The 20,609-nt window shown below is 36.7% G+C and overlaps 1 protein-coding gene and 1 non-coding gene across 2 annotated transcripts; both read right to left on the reverse strand.

Annotated features, from left to right (window-relative positions):
* Nucleotides 1–20: 20 nt before the first annotated feature.
* On the reverse strand, nt 21–11,808 carry LOC135123436 (protein asunder). The gene is made up of 7 exons (XM_064048073.1): nt 11,514–11,808; nt 11,391–11,465; nt 11,046–11,341; nt 10,899–10,989; nt 10,097–10,837; nt 408–747; nt 21–358 (listed from the first exon to the last, which is right to left on the reverse strand). The coding sequence occupies exons 1-7, from the start codon at nt 11,751–11,753 to the stop codon at nt 57–59; spliced, it is 2,085 nt and encodes a 694-aa protein (XP_063904143.1). The 5' UTR covers nt 11,754–11,808; the 3' UTR covers nt 21–56.
* Nucleotides 11,809–15,888: 4,080 nt separating this feature from the next.
* Trnas-gga (transfer RNA serine (anticodon GGA)) lies at nt 15,889–15,960 on the reverse strand. Its single transcript has one exon. It is a non-coding gene; the product is annotated as a tRNA-Ser (tRNA).
* Between the last annotated feature and the right edge of the window lie 4,649 nt (nt 15,961–20,609).

Below are 20,609 nucleotides of genomic sequence, written 5' to 3' on the forward strand. Positions count from 1 at the left end.
GCCCTTTGTCAAAAACTCCGTTACATATTTACAAAATTTATTCACGTATCAACGACTCATTCAACTTCCATACTCTCCCCTCGCGACCCGGAATCCGCATATTTGTGATTGGCGTACAACTTGGCAACGCTGCCGCCCGTCGACCGTCCGGTGAACTCCGGCCTCGACTTCACCTTCTCCTGCGAGGTGAACATGTCCAGCAGCGTCCTCGGCGCCGAGTAAATCCCCGTGGATCGACTCGTCGAGGACTTGGTCGTCGGCGGGTTAATGCTGGTCAGCGGGGGCGGCGACATGGGCGAGTCGGTGGTGGCGCGGATGACTGACGCCCTGGGGGCGTCCGGTTCCGACTTCGACGGCCCTGTGGGTGTACACGTTATCAAAGAAACAAAAATAGTGATGATACGCACCGATGTGGTCTAGTTCCCTCAGCGCCTCGTCTAACTCCACTTTCTCCGATAATTTTTCTTCGTCGAAATTGAATTTGTGACACTCCAGGAGGCAATTATAGATGTTTCTATGGTCAGCGGTGTGCAGGTTTTTCTTTAATAGGGTTTCCAGTTCGTTCCACATTGCTTTGTACTGGTCTTCCCGTTTCTGACCCTTTACCCTCTGACCCGTATTTAAGGGGTAGAGCGACTCGTTTTTACTCTCGAGGGCGATGAGGTTGTAGATTATGCGCCTACACTGGAACACTTCGTCTTCGGTGATTTTTTCCTTTGTGATGATGGACGGAAGCGGGTCGATGTACTAAAAAAAATTAAAGCCAGCTATTAATAATAATAAATACATGTGTCATCAAAAAATATGTATACTGAAGCACGTCGACTATAGGCTTTTTGCCAGAAATCATTAGGTTACTGAATAGATGGAGTAGTCACGTGGCTACACAAAATTGAACCCATTAAGGTTTTGGCGGGATTAAAAAAAAAATATGTTTGCCCATTTATAAATCCTTATCTTGCTTTCAAAACATGTAACATACAATTTGATCCAAAATGTTCTTATAACAACATAACAAGTAAAAAATAACAGGTGTCTAGTTGCAAAATCACTCACACTAGGTGAGATACCATCTATTGGCAGAAACATAACCTTAGATTTTAAAACAAAATTTTTTGTTGATCTTTAATAATTTATTAATTTTTTACAAAAGATTAAGATACTCTCTTTTTAATACCACATATTTCTGTGGCTAACTTTAGATTTTCCAGTGAGTTGCTAGCTATTTAAAACCGGATTTGATAGGGATGTCTTATGTTCGAATCTTTTAAATTTCAAACTTCAAAAATTCAAAATGGCAGGAAAATGACGTCCAAGATTTTCTGGTCCCGACTGTACGTCGTTTTTCATTTTACTCTTCATACTTGGTATCTATCAAGACAAGAAACAAAAACCGAATCCACTGTTGTTAAAATTTAGTAAGGACCTCAAATTATGGCGCAAATTTTGTAAAATTCATACAATTTTTCTATAAAAAAATTGGACAACCAGTTATTTCAAAGATTAAAAAAAAAAAAACATGCGATCGGCAATTTAAAACGAGTTCAACAACTTTAAGGAAAAAAGTACATATTTAGAATTCCTTGAACGCAACAACCATGGTTACCATAAGCTAAGGTATCGAGATTAAATCAACCCATATGGTGTTTTTTTGTAGCTGAATCCATCGATGCATAAATTCGGTATATTGCATCTGGATTCCATTCCAAATCGACTTTTTTTTCAAAAATTTGTATCAACAAATCAGTAATTATTTAATAAATGTGGTAAAAAAAAATCACTTAAACGTTGTTCTACTAGGTGTAAAAGGATATATCGGGTGTTCAATAGAAAAAGTCATCAAGTTGGCATTGATTTTTTGACAGAAGGAAACGTAAAAAGCATGTCTTTCCATGTTGTCAGCTTTCATCGATTCAACTTTAGTTTTACTGTAGATATACTTCGCAAAGTTTACACAAAATCAACGCCAACTTCATGACTCTTTTAACCGAACATCCGATATCCTAGGCTACTGTGTCCTAGGCAACGCAAACTACAACAGTTACATAACAACTTTCTAACAGGCCTATGCCTGTTGTTATGTAACTCGATATTAATAATATAAGTACTATAAAGTACCTAGTAGTACTCAAATTATTAATATCGAGTAACTCTTTAATGTTAATGATTTTTGTCAGATTGGCAACATATTTAAAATTTTAAATTTTGGAGCCAATTCGGTAATTGCCGTCTTCTCATTGGTTTTTAGGAACGCTCATGTTAAAACTGACAACTATGACTACTGTGACTATGAACTGACATGCTAACAGTGCAGTGCTGCCAATTTTTCAGAATTGTCAACTCAAAAATTTGAAATTCATACGAAAAATATTGATAAAATGACAGTTAAACTTCTGAGTTCTGTCTTAATGTAACCGACTGTAAATATCTATGTTGCCGACGTTTTACAAGTTTTTAGGTCTCTTTAAACCTTCATGTAGTTTGTAATAAATATGAAAAATTAAACCTGTAAAAAATCGTCAACAATACTATAAATTTATCAAAAAAAAAACAAGTTTTAGAACTGTACAATAAAAATATCATCAAGTATTTACCTTTTAAGTTAAAAATACGAAAAATGCCATATGTGTATAAAGAAAATAACTAGAAACAACAAAGAAAACTCGAACAATTTTGGAAACTGACACTATCATAGTTAGTACCTTTTTCTATTTCGCGTTTATAACCGAGCTCTTAAAGCACCCAAATTGACTGGTTTAATATCGTTACTGAGTTTCGTTATTTTCAAGATTGGTGGTCATTAGTCATTCTCATTACTCATATCAAATGTCAAACATCAAATAAACTAAGACGTCAAAAAACGAAATAATATTTCTCGTAGAAAGAACGAGATTTACAAGCAAATAATTAATTTATCGCTTCAGCTTGTTAATAATAATTTATTATTGTGAAAATTGGAACTTCTGACATTTGTCGTACCAACCACGACAAAAGTCCCCAAACCTCTAAAAATTGTAATTTTTTAAAAATGCAAAAAAAAAGATGTGAAGTAGAAAAAAATAGTATAAAATACAGGTCTCACAATACATTTTAGCGCAAACTCCTTTGACGACTTGTTTCCTAATTTTGGAATTCGTGCCGTATGGAACTTGTTTTTTAATATGCTAATTTTCTACTTCGCACATTGTAAATAAAAATTCATTTTGAAAATTTAAACTTCAAATATTGCAATCTGATATTTGTAGTACCAACCACGGCAAAATTCCCCAAAGTTTTAACAATTCAAATTTTTACCCTAAACACCTGGAAAAAAAGTTGGAATAGAAAAAAACACGATAAAACACACGTTTCATAAGGCATTTTACCGCACTCATCCTTTAAAAAACTCCGCCGACAACTTATTTTTTAATTTTGAGATTCGTGCTTTAAAATAATGTCGTTTTTTAATATACTTTTTTTTTTGTTTATAACCGAGCTGTTAAAGCACCCTAATTGAGTACTTTAAGAGCTTAATTGAGTTTCGTAAAAACTGGCGTACAAGATTGTTAGTCATTCCAAATGAAACAGTCAAATACCAAATAAAATAAATGTCAAAAGAACAAATTTGGTTGATATATCCACTGATTTCAGGAACTAACTCACAAAAAAGGGCTCCAAAAGAACTTTACCAAGCTTAAGAAGAGCGTTTGCGTCTGCCAAATGCTCTTTTTGAATTATTTGCCCAAACAGTTTTAATGGTCCGATAAAAAATTACCATCCTTCAAAAACTTCAAATGTTGAGGTGTCACCGAAAGATTTTTTCTTTGTATTTGAATCCATCTGATATATGTAGATGGTAAAACACTACTTTGGTGCTTTGTACATATATTGGTCACCCTTATTTTTTAACTCCGACGTTTAGATTTTTGAAAAAAAATTGAATTGTGAACATTTTGCAATTTATCTTAAAAACTAAAAAAAAAATGAATTCCCTAAAATCTTGCAAATGTTTTAAGGTTGTCGTAAAGATGATAAATCACTAATCTATTTTTTTATTATTCTCTTCAAAAACTTGATGCCATCTCAAAATTTTGCTTGAGAATTACTGCCTTAAATGCATAAATTCGTATAGGTCCTACACTTGGCATTTTTCAATGTATTTATATTTTTATCGCTTCTTGCTGCCTTTTTTTTACGCTTTTTTTCATTGGTTACCTTCTTAACTTTTTATCTGTTTTTAATTGTTTTTTTTTTGGTCTCATTTTTTTCGTATTTTTGCCTTTTTTGTCTGTTCTTTTGGTTTTTATCCCCTTTTTTCATATTGTTCTTTTGTGGCTTTAATTCACCGTTTTTTGTGGTGTATTTTATCGGTTATTTTTGTCTTTTTTTGCCCTTTTATAGAATTTTCTCTATAGGTTTTTTGTCGTAATTTTTTGTGACATTTTTTTTGTATTCTTTTTGGTTTTTCTGGTCGCCTTTTGTGCCGTTTTTTTCTTCTTCTTCTTTGTCGCTTTGTTGTGACTTTCTTTTTGTTCTTTTTGTCATTTTCTTATCGCGCTTTCTCCTCTTTTTTGTTGACCTTTTTTGCTGCTTTATTTATTTATTTTGTAACTTTTTCGCCCTTTTTTCCTATCACGTTTATTGTCCCTTTTTTATCGGTTGTTTTTGTCGTTTTTTTACTTTTTCTGCTTTCTTTCCTTTTTTTCTGTTTTTTTTAAGATACTTTTTTAAGTAGCATTTTTTTAGCTAATTTTTTTGTGGCATTTTTTTGGTCTGTAAGTCGTCTTTTTTCCCCTTTCTGTCGATCAAATTTAGTCGCCCTTTTTCCGCATTTTTTTGCTGTGGCGTTTTTTGTTGTCTTTTTTATCATGTATTTTTGTTGCCTTTTTTTCCACATTTTTTTTGTCACATATTGCCTTTTTCTAATTTTTTTAGGCCTCTTTCAGTAAGTAGCAGTTTTCTTTGGTTTCACTTTTGTCGCATTTATTTGGTCTTTTTTGTTGGTTTTTTAATTGTTCTTATCGCGTTTTCCGCCTTTTTCAGTTGCTCTTTTTTTCTTAGACTTTTCTTTATACTTTTTGTTTCTTTTTTATAGCATTTTTCAAGTCTTTTTTTGACGTTTTTTGGTTGCTTTTTTGTCCCTTTTTATCCTTTTTCTTTGTCACTTTGTTTTGACTTCCTTTTTTGTCGAGTTTTGACGCTTTTTTTATTCGTCGCCTTTTTTTTACTTTTTGTCTGTTTTCTTATTCGTTTTTTAGTCTCAATTTTTCGTATTTTTGCCTTTCTTGTCTATTTTTTGGCTTTTTGTCCCTTTTTTTCTCGTTGTTATTTTGTGGCTTCAATTCATCACTATTGCCACGTTTTCCTCAATTTTTCATTCCCGTTTTATGGTGTCTCTTTTATCGGTTATTTTTGTCGTTTTTGCGCCCCTTTTTCGACTTTTCTCTGTAGTTTTTTGTCGTAATTTTTTGTGGCATTTTTATTGTCTTCTTTAAGGTTTTCCTAAACGCATTTTGTGTCATTTTTTTTTCTTCTTCGTCGCCGTTTTGTCTTGACTTTATTTTTAGTCTTTTGGCCATTTTTCATCGCGTTTTTTCCCTTTTTTGTTGTCCTTTTTTGCTGTCGTTATTTTATCACTTTTTCGCCTTTTTTTCTTGTCACGGTTATGGTCCCTTTTTATCGGTTATTTTTGTCGTTTTTTGCTATATTCGCTTTTATTCTCGCTTTTTTGGATATCCCTTTTTTAAGTGGCATTTTTTGGTCTGTAAGTCGTCTTTTTTCCCCTTTTCGTAGATTTATTTAGTCGCTATATTGTTGCCCTTTTTTCGCCTTTTTTTTGCTGTCGCGTTTTTTTTGTTGTCTTTTTTTATCATGTATTTTGTCGATTTTTGTTGCCTTTTTTAGACATTTTTTTGTATTTTTTGTCACATGTTTTTTATTGCCTTTTTGTAATTTTTTAGCCCTTTTTCAGTAGCAATTTTCTTTGGTTTCCCTTTTTTCGCATTTATTTGGTCTTTTTGTAGTTTTTTTAATTGCTCTTATCGCGTTTTTCGCCTTTTGTAGTTGCTCTTGTCGATTTACTTAATCGCGGTTTTGTCGTGTTTCTTATCGACTTTTCTTTATACTTTTTGTTGTCTTTTTTATAGCATTTCTCTTTTTTTTGACGTTTTTTTTTTAGTTGCTTTTTGTCCATTTTTATCATTTTTCTTTGTCACTTTGTTTTGACTTCCCTTTTTGTCGCCTTTTTTTACTTTTTATCTGTTTTCTTATTCGTTTTTTAGTCTCAATTTTTCGTATTTTTGCCTTTCTTGTCTATTTTTTGGCTTTTTATCGCTTTTTTTCTCGTTGTTATTTTGTGGCCTCAATTGACCCTTTTCCTGTAAGCAAAGTGAGTAGACATTATATAAATTCCAATGATACAGAGTGAGGCGAAGTCAGTTTTTTGGAGCGCCAAGTTAAAATTAACCAATGAGCGACAGATTACGCATGTGTAGCCGGTTGCATTCTGTCAAAGCGGTTTGTTGTCACAGGCCTTTGCTCTGCTGCCGGAGTGCCGGATACTATTTCCAACGTGGTTTTGAAGATGCGTGCGCACGGAAAGTCACTATGGAAGTTTTACGATCTTACAGGAAAAGGGTCAATTCATCACTTTTGGCAGTTTTTCCTCATTTTTTCATTCCCGTTATTTGGTGTCTCTTTTATCGGTTGTTTTTGTCGTTTTTTTGCCCCTTTTTCGACTTTTCTCTGTAGTTTTTTGTCGTAATTTTTTCTTTCTTCTTCGCCGCTTTGTCTTGACTTTATTTTTAGTCTTTTTGTAATTTTTTTATCACGTTTTCTCCCTTTTTTTCTTGTTACGTTTATAGACCATTTTTATCGGTTATTTTTGTCGTTTTTTACTTTTTTTTGCTATCTTCGCTTTTTTTTGGATATCCTTTTTTTTTAAGTGGCTCTTATTTTTGTGACATTTTTTGGTCTGTAAGTCGTCTTTTTTCTCCTTTTTGTTGATTTATTTAATGGTTATTGTTATGTTGTTTCCCTTTTTTCGCTTTTTTTCGCTGTCGCGTTTTTTGTTGTCTTTTTTATCGTGTATTTTTGTCGGTTTTTGTTGCCATTTTTTCGTCCTTTTTTTAATTATTGTTCTTACCCCGTTTTTCGCCTTTTTACTTCCCGAGCGTAAGCAAAGGAAGTATTGTAATCGAGTCCGTCGGCCGACTCTCTACTTTTACGTTTTCTCGATCTTTCATGACCCCTAGAAGACGAAGAAATAGGTCTCCCATTTCCGTCTGTCTGTCCGTCTGTCCGTCCGTCTGTCCGTCTGTCCGTCCGTCTGTCCGTCTGTTGTCCCGGATTTTTATTAGACAGATAATCTCCGAAAGTACTCGACCGATTGTTGTGAAATTTTGTACTTATATTAAGAATATCATGTAGATGGTAAAACGCTAACCAAAATTTGTCTAATCATCCCCACCACTAATGCGATGACGTCACTTCAAAATTGTACATAGTAAATGGGTTTTCAATTGTATAAAATAACATAGTCCTACACATGTAGTTTACAACTCCGAATCGACTTTTCACTCGAAACGTCCAGATTTTTGGAAAAAAAATCAAAATTATAAAACAACATTTTGAAATTTAATTTTTAATCTGCTAACCAGAATGCTTTGAAATGTTGCAGATGTTTTAAGGCTATAAAGAGCATCATAAATCTTTAGTCAAAAAATATTTGCTTATTCCCTCCAAAAACTTGATGACGTCAGGTCGAAAATTTGCCGAATAAATCCTATCTAAATTGTAAAAATATGATGAGTCTGTACTTGTAATTTATCACTCCATTCATATTTTTTGGATTTGCATATACAGGGTGACTCAAAAAAATTAATGAACGCGTAAATATATTTTATTGATTTAATCAGGAACTACAAAACCGAATGCTCTGAAATCTTGCAGATGTTTTAAGGTCATAAAGAGCATAATAAATGTTTAGTCAAAATATATTTGCTTATCCCCTCCAAAAACTTGATGACGTCAGCTCGAAAGTTTGCCGAATAAATCCTATCTAAACTCTAAAAATATGATGAGTCTGTACTTGTAATTTATCACTCCATTCATATTTTTTGGATTTGCATATACAGGGTGACTCAAAAAAATTAATGAACGCGTAAATATATTTTATTGATTTAATCAGGAACTACAAAACCGAATGCTCTGAAATCTTGCAGATGTTTTAAGGTCATAAAGAGCATAATAAATGTTTAGTCAAAATATATTTGCTTATCCCCTCCAAAAACTTGATGACGTCAGCTCGAAAGTTTGCCGAATAAATCCTATCTAAACTGTACAAAATATGATGAGTCTGTACTTGTGATTTATCACTCCATTGATTTTTTTTTTGGATTTGCATATACAGGGTGACTCAAAAAAATTAATGAATGCGTAAATTTATTTTATTGATTTACTCAGGAACTACAAAACCGAATTCTTTGAAATCCACTGCGAAAAAAAAAACATAATAGGCATGCAGTCGTCACGTTTCCGACAGCGAGGGAAGTACTGTCTAAACTCTTTAGACCAATTTTTTAATTATTCCTTTTGTCGATTTACTTAATCGCTGTTTTGTCGTCTTTTCTTTGTATATTTTTTTGTAGTCTTTTTTGATGTTTTTGGTTGCCTTTTTTTGTCGCATTCTTTTGGCATCATTTTTTGTCTTTTTTTTTCATTTTTTGTATTTATTATCTTCTTTTCCCGTTTTTGTGTTGCCTTTTCTTTGCAGCTTTTCATGTTGTAATTTTTCTCTATTTTTTACTTTTTTGGTCGTTTTTTATATCGTCAATTTTTGTCGCCTTTTTTTCGACATTTCTCTGTCTTTCTCTATCGCTATTTTTATCGCATATTTTATTGCATTTTTGTAATTTTTTAAAGTCACTTTTTCAGTTGCATTTTTTTTTTGTCTCACTTTTTGGATTCCTTTGGTATTTTATCGTTTTTTAATCTTTTGCTCCTCTTTTTAGTTGCCCTTTTTATTGATTTATTTAGTTGTTATTTTCTCGGTTTGACAAATTTCGAGTATTTCAAGGGGCATAAAACTTCAAATTTTACAATCTGACATTTGTCGTAGCAAAATTCCCCAAAAAATTAAAATTCCAATTGTAACTATTTAAAACGTAAAAAAAGGCGCGAAGTACAAAAAATACGATGAAATACAGGTTTCATAACGTATTTTATATCATTGTGAAAATTTAAACTTCAAATGTTAATAATCTGACATTTGTCGTACCAACCACCACTAAATTCCCCAGAAGTAGAAAAAGTATGATAAAATACACGTTTCAAAAGGCATTTTTTCTACCGCCCACGTTTTTTGGTTTTCTAATAGAGCTATTAACGCACGCAAATGACGTCACAGCAGTTCGTTAATAGCGGAAAGGCGTTCTTTAATAGATCTGGTGTAATTTAGATCGGTAAGATTGGTAGCAATGACGAGAAATGTCAGGTGAATGTCAGTGCCAATGTAAACTTAAAATTTCCCATGTTTCCGGACGCGTAACTTCTTCGCAAGACATTTTAACCAATTTTAAATTACAAAAACTCGAATTGATTCGAATTACAGTTGTTGTTGTGAAAATTCGAACCTCAAATATTTCGTGGTTAGTGTCAGACCAACCCATCACCAACCACGACAAAAGTCCCCAGATTAAAAAAAATGCAAATTTCAATTAAATTTTGGGAAAAAACGTGTGCGGTAGAAAAAATAGTATAAATAACTCGTTCATAAGGCCATTGAGGCACTCATCCTTTATATAACTCGCGGCTTCGCCGCTCGTTCTATAAACTTGGATTCGTGCCTCAATATTTGCCTTATGAAACTCGTTCTTTAATATACTATTAGCGTACCATCCTTTAGAAAACTCTTATAGGTACTTTCTTTGTCAGATACTGCTCTAACTTCACTCATGTTATTATTATCTGTCATATAACATGATTATATTCCAAACAATTGTTTATGGCAAGACAGGTCAAAGCCAACTTGCCTCTGAAGTATACACAAACAGCGATACATATGTATCGGTTTCAATTTACCGCTGGCAAAACTACATCAAACCCAAACTTCACCTACCCCCTTCAGGTTAAAAATCAGCGTCGAACTGATCGTCAGCGGCCAGTACTTCGTGTGCCTATTCAACCTCGTCTTCATCTTCTGCATCGGCCGATTCCCCTCCTCCACGAACGCCGTCTTGATCGGCACCAGCGTGTTCTGCTTGATCAGCACCCCAAAATCCGTGATCCTATAATCCGTCACCCGCCCGCCGCACCCCTCCGAGATGCTCGGCGGGTCCTCCAGCACCGACCGCGCCGTGCACAGCGTGTGTATGAAAATCTCGCCCCCGTGCGACGCCAACAAATGACTCGTGATCTTCCCCCCGGCCTTGCGCGGCATCTCCAGCATCACGCTCCGCCCGTTCAGCAGGAAGTTGATCAGACACAGCGACGGCCGCGAATTCACGTCCACCGGCGTGATGCGGTGCATCGCCGTGCAGTTCTGCAGCTCAGACCCGGTGCATCCGCGCGGAGTGCACCACTTCAAGGTCACGGTCTCGTACTCGAGCCCGTCCTTGACGGTGCGGATGGCGGAGGAGTCGAGCGCGTTCCCCTTGAGGATGGCCGTGTGGGCGTCGCTCGAGTGGTAGATCTCGACGTCGTAGTTGGCGGAGGAGCTGGCGTTCTGCTCCTCCTTCATGGGGATGCCGGTGACGGTGGTGCTGCCGAGGTTGTAGTGCTCGAGGATGAGGGTGGAGAGCTTGTTGGAGATTAGGGGGGCTTTGATTGAGTGGACTTCGGTGGTAAGAATAGGCGACAACTATTGAAGAAAAAAAAAAAAAAACGACTGACGTTGAAGTGTTGTGAACCGTTAAACTTACGTTCTTAGGCGAGTGGTTGTTGACTTGGGACTCGATGTTTACGGGGAACGTGTTGATGATGACGAGGTGGCAATGGTCAATGGTTAACAATCTGCAACCATAATACAAGGCGGATTCATAAACCACAAGTATAATATGTCTACAAACCTGTCTGAACCCGTAGCCACTTTATTTTGTTGTTGCAAAACACTCAAAAAAATCTCCTCCAGACGCTTCATGCTATCATTATCTCTAGCTGAAGTTATACAAATCACGCGACACCTATTCACCAATTTAGTTTGAACATCACCGAACGACTGACTCTTCATTTTCTTCCCTTGTATCTCAGTACAGTCACTCAACGCCTCGATAGCAGCTCTCAACCCATGCAAAACCGTGTATTCCAAATTTCGATTGATGGCATGAGGGGGCGGAACCCCAATCAACGACATCGCATTCATTATCTACAATTCAACTAAACAATACAAAAAAACACATTACACTTGTACATACGTGACTCAAATTTTGTTGTGAGGGGCTCCATGTGTTCAAAATATGTGCAACAGTGTCACTTGCAATGAACCTAACCTAAAACACAGAATGACTTGTCTGCTCACAAAATTGACCAAAACGTACTAGTTTTCCTTGGGGGAAGAGGTCCCAGACGATTCTGCAGTACTCAATCGCCGACTCCACACTCGACGTCCACAGCGACTTACAAATGGGCGTCATAGGGATAAAACCGGGAGCTCGGGCTTTAAGGAACTCTAGTTCGATGGGGCTCTCACATGATATCCCGAAGTAGGGAGTGTGGTCCAAAACGAAGACAGTTTTGTGGTTTGACGGAAAAAGCTTGTTTGTTACGGAAAAAGACATGTTTGCTTTTGTTGTGACGTTTAGGTTATGTTATTTTATATGTCATTTGTCATATGTCACAAACGTCAGCGCGGGTTTTTTAAATTCCACAAACGTGTATTTATAGTGGTCTGCATCCGTGTTTATTTGAACAAGTATACATTTTTAAAGCTTCGTTTAGAGCCAATAATAGATTACATCAAAATAAACGAAATTAAAACTAGTTTTAGAAATGGAAAAGTGTGTGACCCACTGGTGTGCATATGACCCAGAATTAAAGAAGTGGTAGCAAGGCCAAATTCTTTGGAACGCTTTTCTAAACTCGAGTGTCTACTGTATACAAACGTATCAATTATTCATTACGAAGATAATTAGAAAACGAATAAAAATCAAGTACAATTATCATTCCTAAAAATGATATTGCAAAAATTCTAATTCGGTTTATTTCGTTCGCATAAATCTACGTTATGAATATTGATGTGTTCATTCATAAATTCAAAAAATTCGGAAACGAGATAAGAAAGTTGTGCAAACAAAATATTAGCACATTTACAGCTTTTTTTTAACTAAAAAAAACATAATTGATGAAGGTATGAAAACTACGCCAAAAACGACTGGATTACCGTAATTTAATTTTGGTCGCGTTGTTTTTTTAAGGTTAGTAGAACTTGGAGACACTCGACTTGGAATATTCAAGCCTGCAGCGTACCAAATAAACTACTAGCTTCTGTAATGAATTTACCTACATTTTTCTGGAATGTAACTAACTAAAGCATAAAAAATTGAATTTAATCTCGATAATTATAAGTAATTTATTCTTATAATTACGTTTCTATTATAAGTTAACAAGGTGAAGACACATCTATTCACTGAACTGTTCACAAATAAGTAGGTAATCATGAATTTTAATAACGTATTACGAACACGTAAACACAATTTAGTTTGTTAATAGCTGTGTCCAAATAAGGCTCAGCTAGCATTTAATTCGTTTTTAAGGCAACTAATAATTTTTTGGAAGAGTTGAAGACATAAAGTTTCTAAAAAATATCTGATGTAAATAATTTTCATCAACTGAACAACTTTTGTGGATAAAAATGCAATATTTAATTTTTATAGATGCATTTCATTCAATTCAAAAGAAAAATACAAATGACTCAACTTTTTGAATCTAGTTCACGAAACGGGAATGCAGTAAACATTTCTTAATTAACTCAGTTAATCAATAGTAGTCACAGCAAGCAAAAAATTGCGTTTGTCTAATTCTTCCACCTGGTTTGTCGCTTCCCATAATCATTCCACCTGTCCCACGAGGTCAAAAACCGACCTTCATTCACATTTGCGATCCGATTCTCATATTCTTCGACCAAACTAATATGCAAAAATCCAAAACCGATTTATTGTCCAACCCACAACCATCCAGAGAAAGTTTTCAGTCATAAAATAACGGTAACACACATACCTTTTCGCGCTCCACAATGCAACAATTAAGCAAAAACCCCCACCGCTGCAACCAGAAATCCAAAAGTGATACGTCAGAGTGACTTAAGTAAGCTAAAAGTAAATTGCAGGAAATGACTCCAATGGTTATTTATGCCGCTGATGGTAATACTGACATAGCGTCACGACTGTGACTAAATGTTTATACATATTCTAAGAATTTCTTCTTTGTCTCCTCTTAACTGTTTAGCTCCATATGGATATTTTGCTTTTTATTTTTTAATCTGAGACCCATTTCCATCTTCATGATTACATGTTATTGTTACATTTTCATATTACTATAATTTCGAGGAATCTAAGAATTATTTCAAGTAGGTAAGTTTAAACATAAGATTCATCATTTTCCGGTAGGTAAGCATAAAAGTTATCTCTTTTCTGGAACAACAAACCAACGACGAAGAGATCGAAGACACAGCCACCCAAAGAAGTTCAAGCCTAGGACCGAAAAACCCCAGTTTCACCTCGCACATTAACCCTAAATCTAGAGCCGGTTTAGTAGTACCTAGTTCGAGTATGAGCACCGGAATTATATACTTGCCGAAAGAGTACAAACCCGAACAGAATCTGGAGAATTTGGAAAAAAGACTACTGAAGAAATCGACGAGTACATGGTACAAAACGCGTTTACGAATCTCATCTTCAGCGAAAATTTTGAAAAGAAGGTGCGGTTTAATCGGGTCAAGTCGTTGACGTACCCTTTGAACAGTCAGAATTTCCGGAACAAGCCTGTTCAGAGGAACGAGAATCAACTTGTTTGTAACTATTCGGATATTATTTCGGCGAGACGCAACAAGGAGCTGCAGATTTTGGGGTGTTTGATTGTGGAGATCTTCATGGCGAAGCAGCTGCGAGCTTTGGGTGCCAACGATTCGAATTTGTCGTTCAATGAGCGTTTGAGTGCGTGCTTGACCGTCATGAGGAGTTGCAAATTTGATCTTCCATCGTGTATTTCGTACATCGTGCACTTGTTACTCCAACCGGATACCATGAATTTCAAGGAATTTAAATATCCGTCCGTTACTGATCTCGGGTTACCACCACCAAGCGCCCATTTGCTTTCGGAGCCTCTTCTCCACTGCGTTATCCCGTTTCCGAGGCTTTTCCCTAATCTTTATCACGTTATTTCGAATTTGAAGGAGTTTAAAAATGTCGCTGTGGAACTCGGGGTTTTGTACCATTTCGACTGCAATGGTGAGATGTGCGCGGAATATGAAAATCTAGAAAGGACGAAAATTCTTTTCGCCCAGAACATCGGAGAATGTAAAGTAAAAACGTGTGCTAAACACTTGGAGGTGTTATTGGAGGAGCTATACACAACTACGGATACAGAAATCGTGAACATCCTCCTCCCACACATCAGGGAGTTGATTGAAGACCCTCCAACTTCCGTTCTGGCAGCTTGGTACTTATTCGACCCATTCTCCCGAGTTCTAGGACCCCAACGAACCTCAGAAACCCTCCTGGATTCCATTTTGAAACTCTACGAAAACGAACCGAACGAAAGTACTTTACCCTACTACGGCAAAATCGCCAAGTTGTACCATCACAGTTTGCTCTTGCGACTGATGGTGAGGTTAGGTTTGAAATGCTTCCTCGACAACTTCACAGCTCCTTTGGTCGAAGCCGTCGGTCGATACAAAGATTACGAAAAAGTCGACTTCATCCTCCACACGCATTCAGAGAAGTTCGTTAAAAAAACGTCCCATCTGAAGACCATGGACAACGAACACGTCGACGCTTCGGCTAGCGACGACTCAAGCGTTTCCTCCGAGAAGCGCCCAACACCCAAACAAGAATCCAAGCAGGTTTCCGAACCCGAAATTTTCGACTTCGAAGACGACAAACAAAACGAAGAACAACTCAAGTCTTTGATGGGACACTTGGAGTTGAATGTGGCTTCAGACTTACCCTTCAACCATTCAACGGCGGAGGAAGCCCTCGATGCCACGATTACGGAAAATCTAGATCAGTTGCGAAGTCTGGAGGAGTTGAATATGAATTTGAGCGAAGATGACGACGGTAAGGGGGCTTGCTCCCCCACGATTCCTATTCCGAGCGAGAAAGACTTCACCAACATCAGTTGCGAGATCGGTAGCAAGAAAAGGGACTCGATTCGGTTCGAGTTGGTGTTGGATTCACCCAGTTCTGCCAACTCGGAGGCCAAAAAGGGTCCCGCAGTGCCAAAAAACAGGAAACAAGATGCCAAAATATCCGATATGAGTTCTGATAGTTTGATTTGGTTGTCTCATCGACTGGGACCGGTGCTGACAGCGAGGTATTTGTCTTGAAGTATATTGAAGATGTAGACTTGGTGTTACGTGGGGCGGGAAAATCTGACGCGGATTTCTTTTGTTTCGAGTTAAGTGCAGGGAGATCATAAAGCGTGGAAGGTTCTGGAGTGTTTGACTAGAAAATTGCTGATTAACTCTCTGCTACGCTCTTAACAATCAACTGGTGAGTCTGGCAAAAATAGTAAAAGAAATCCTTCTCACATTTTGGTGGAGTCATAATGAGTTTAAAATTGGTTCTTTTGCTACGTTTAAAAACTAAACAACACATTTATTGTCACAATAACTAGTAATACAGCTTTTAATTAATATTTCTCTCGCTCATGACTATGTTTAATTTAATTACTGTACGTAAGCGAAGAAAAATGTTGTTACCTCGATGGGAATTGAACCCACGCCTCTTGCTTTCCGGGCAAGCATCCAGACCACTAGACTACGAGGCGACTTATCTTTCTCCGCGACCCGACCTGTTATGGTGCCGCCACACTACCATTTCATCTAGACGTACAAAGATATGGTTGTGTTGTTTTTGTAATAATTTGATAAAATTCCATTTGACAACAATATTTGCCCGACGTAAAGCGAAGGTACTTATCGGCAAAAATCGAGTAAGCTGTTAAAAATGTTTGGCAAAGTTTTCAAAACGCTACGTTAATTCTTGGGTACACATGGTGTACTATTTTGGGAGGCCATGGTGATTTTTTATTTCTAAATTATTTAAAATAATTTTAGGGGACTTTGGTGTTCTATTTTTGGAAAATTCTGACCTATAGGTATTCCTGTTTGGAAAAAAATTGAAAGTGCTTTGGAGTCTCTAGTGTCTTTTCTTATAATAGTTTAATTAAATTTCTTAGAGGATACGTCATTTGCTAAAATCAATCTTATCTTAGCAGGTACTAGACTTACCTGTCCGCCCTCTATTTTCTTAGAGAATACGTCATTTGCCAAAATCAGTTTTAGTAGGTACTAGTACGGGTGGGCCGTTTAAAAAGAAACAGTTGTGACTCCTGAAAAGGTTTCATATTCTTAAAAAAAGACAGTTGAGGCCCCCGAAACAGTTTCACCTTCTTTACAAAAAAGTCAATTAGCACCCCCGACAAGGTTTCCCATTTTTTCCTTAAAAAATAGCCCCGAGAAGGTTTCACATTCTTTAAAAAAAGACACTTGGTGCCCCCGAGAAAATTTCACCTTCCACAAAAAAAGGTAGTTGGGATCCCCGAGAAGGTTTCACATTCTTAAAAAGAGACAGTTGGGATCCCTAAGAAGATTTCACATTCTTAAAAAAAAGACAGTTGGGTCCCCGAGAAGGTTTCACCTTCTTTACAGAAAAGAAAATTAGGATTCCCAAAAAGGTTTCTCATTTTTTTTTCTTTAAAAAAAAATAGACCCGAAAAGGTTTGGCATTCTTTAAAAAAAGACACTTGGTGCTCCCGAGAAAATTTCACCTTCCTTAAAAAAAGGCAGTTGGAGTCCCCGAGAAGGTTTAACCTTCTGTAAAAAAAGACAGTTAAAGACCCCGAGAAGGTTTCATAGTAACAAAAAAAACAAGTTGTGGTCCTTGAGAAGGTTTCCCATTTTTTTCTTTTTTCTTAAAAGAATAGCCCCCGAGAAGGTTTCACCTCATTTAAAGAAGAAGAAAGAATAAGCGTCCCCGAGAAGGGTTCACCTTCTTAAAAAAAAGTCAGTTGGGGCCTTCGAGAAGGTTTCAACTTCTGTAAAAATAAAAACAGTTGGGGCCCCCGAGAAGATTTTATATTCTTAAAAAATGACTGTTGGGGGTCCCGAGAAGGTTTCACATTCTTAAAAAGAGACAGTTGGGATCCCGGAGAAAGTTTCACATTCTTAAAAAAAAGACAGTTGGGGCACCCGAGAAGGTTTCACCTTCTTTACAGAAAATACAATTAGGACCCCCAAGAAGGTTTAACATTCTTTAAAAAAAAAGACACTTGGTGCTCTCCAGAAAATTTCACCTTCCTTAAAAAAAGGCAGTTGGAGTCCCCGAGAAGATTTAACCTTCTGTAAAAAAGACAGTTAAAGACCCCGAGAAGGTTTCATATTAAAAAAAAAACAAGTTGGGGCCCTCGAGAAGGTTTCCCATTTTTTTGTTCTTAAAACAATAGCCCCCGAGAAGGTTGCACCTTCTTAAAAAAAAAGTCAATTGGGGCCTTCGAGAAGGTTTCATCTTCTCTAAAAATAAAAACAGTTGGAACCCCTAAGAGGGTTTCACATTCTTAAAAAGTGACAGTTGGAATCCCTGAGAAGATTTTACATTTAAAAAAAAATACAGTTGGGGCCCCCGAGAAGGTTTCGCATTCTTTAAAAAAGACACTTGGGGCCCCCGAGAAAATTTCACCTTCCTTCGTAAAAAAGGCAGTTGGAGTCCGCGAGAAGGTTTAACCTTCTGTAAAAAAGACAGTTTAAGACCCCGAGAAGGTTTAATATTAAAAAAAAAAATACAGTTGGGGCCCTCGAGAAGGTTTCCTTTAAAGAAAAAGACAGGATAAGTGTCCCCGAGAAGGTTTCACCTTCTTAAAAAAAAGTTAATTGGGGCCTTCGAGAAGGTGTCATCTTCTGTAAAAAAAAGCAGTTTAGGCCCCCGAGAAGGTTTTATATTCTTAAAAAATGACTGTTGCGGCCCCCGAGAAGGTTTTTGCCTTCTTTATAAAGACGCAGTTGGAACCCTTAAGGAGGTTTCACATTCTTAAAAAGAGACAGTCGGGATCCCTGAGAAGGTTTCACATTCTTAAAAACAAGACAGTTGAGGGCCCCGAGAAGGTTTCAACTTCTTTACAGAAAAGAAAATTAGGATTCCCAAAAAGGTTTCCCAATTTTTTTCCTTAAAAAAATAGACCCGAGAAGGTTTGGCATTCTTTAAAGAAAGACACTTGGTGCCCCCGAGAAAATTTCACCTTCCTTCATAAAAAAGGCATTTGGAGTCCCCGAGAAGGTTTAACCTTGTGTAAAAAAAAAACAGTTTAAGACCCCGAGAAGGCTTAATATTAAAAAAACACAGTTGGGGCCCTCGAGAAGGTTTCCTTTTTTTTTTTTTTCTTAAAAAAATAGCCCCCGAGAAGGTTTCACCTCCTTTAAAGAAAAAGACAGGATAAGTGTCCCCGAGAAGGTTTCACCTTCTTAAAAAAAAGTTAATTGGCGCCTCCGAGAAGGTGTCATCTTCTGTAAAAAAAGCAGTTTAGGCCCCCGAGAAGGTTTCATATTCTTAAAAAATGACTGTTGGGGCCCCCGAGAAGGTTTTTGCCTTCTTTATAAAGCCGCAGTTGGAACCCCTAAGGAGGTTTCACATTCTTAAAAAGAGACAGTTGGGATCCCTGAGAAGGTTTCACATTTAAAAAAAAAGACAGTTGAGGGCCCCGAGAAGGTTTCACCTTCTTTACAGAAAAGAAAATAGAGATTCCCAAAAAGGTTTCCCTTTTTTTTTCCTTAAAAAAATAGACCCGAGAAGGTTTCGCATTCTTTAAAAAAAGAAATTTGCGCCCCCGAGAAAATGTCACCTTCCTTCATAAAAAAGGCATTTGGAGTCCCCGAGAAGGTTTAACCTTCTGTAAAAAAAGACAGTTAAAGACGGCGAGAAGGTTTCATATTAAAAAAAAAAACAAGAATTTGGGGCCCTCGAAAAGGTTTCCCATTTTTTTTTCTTAAAAGAATAGCCCCCGAGAAGGTTTCATCTCCTTTAGATAAGAAGAAAGAATAATCGTCCCCGAGAAGGTTTCACCTTCTTAAAAAAAAAGTCATTTGGGGCCTTCGAGAAGTTTTTCCCTTTTTTTTTTTCTTAAAAGAATAGCCCCCGAGAAGGTTTCACCTCCTTTAAATAAGAAGAAAGAATAAACGTCCCCGATAAGGTTTCACCTTCTTAAAAAAAAAGTCAGTTGGGGCCTTCGAGAAGGTTTCATCTTCTGTAAAAATAAAAACAGTTGGGGCCCCTGAGAAGGTTTTATATTCTTAAAAAATGACAGTTGGGATCCCTGAGAAGGTTTCACATTAAAAAAAAAGACAGTTGAGGGCCCCGAGAGAAAAGAAAATTAGGATTCTCAAAAAGGTTTCCCAATTTTTTTCCTTAAAAAAATAGACCCGAGAAGGTTTCGCATTCTTTAAAAAAGACATTTGGTGCCCCGAGAAAATTTCACCTTCCTTCAAAAAAAAGGCAGTTGGAGTCACCGAGAAGGTTTAACCTTCTGTAAAAAAGACAGTTTAAGACCCCGAGAGGGTTTAATATTAAAAAAGACACAGTTGGGCCTTCGAGGTTTCCCATTTTTTTTTTTCCTTAAAAAAATAGACCCCGAGAAGGTTTCACCTCCTTTAAAAAAAAGACAGGATAAGCGTCCCCGAGAAGGTTTCACCTTCTTAAAAAAAAGTCAATTGGGGCCTTCGAGAAGGTGTCATCTTCTGTAAAAAAAGCAGTTTAGGCCCCCGAGAAGGTTTTATATTCTTAAAAAATTACTGTTGGGGCCCCCGAGAAGGTTTTATATTCTTAAAAAATGACTGTTGGGGCCCCCGAGAAGGTTTTTGCCTTCTTTATAAAGACAGTTGGAATCCCTAAGGAGGTTTCACCTTCTCTACAGAAAAGAAAATTAGGATTCCCAAAAAGGTTTCCCAATTTTTTTCCTTTAAAAAATAGACCCGAGAAGGTTTCGCGTTCTTTAAAAAAAGACATTTGGTGCCCCCGAGAAAATTTCACCTTCCTTCATAAAAAAGGCAGTTGGAGTCCCCGAGAAGGTTTAACCTTCTGTAAAAAAAGACAGTTAAACACCCCGAGAAGGTTTAATATTAAAAAAAAACACAGTTGGGGCCCTCGAGAAGGTTTCACTTTTTTTTTTCTTGAAAAAATACCCCCCTAGAATGTTTCACCTTCTTAAAAAAAGTCAATTAGGACCTTCGAGAAGGTGTCATCTTCTGTAAAAAAAGCTGTTTAGGCCCTCGAGAAGGTTTTATATTCTTAAAAAATGACTGTTGGGGCCCCCGAGAAGGTTTTTGCCTTCTTTATAAAGACACAGTTGGAATCCCTAAGGAGGTTTCACATTCTTAAAAAGAGACAGTTGGGATCCCTGAGAAGGTTTCACATTTAAAAAAAAAAAGA

The sequence above is a fragment of the Zophobas morio genome, unplaced genomic scaffold (genome assembly GCF_036711695.1).
Source record: "Zophobas morio isolate AGI-343-1 ecotype UQ-CSIRO unplaced genomic scaffold, CSIRO_AGI_Zmor_V1 ptg000006l, whole genome shotgun sequence".
NCBI lineage: Eukaryota > Metazoa > Arthropoda > Insecta > Coleoptera > Tenebrionidae > Zophobas > Zophobas morio.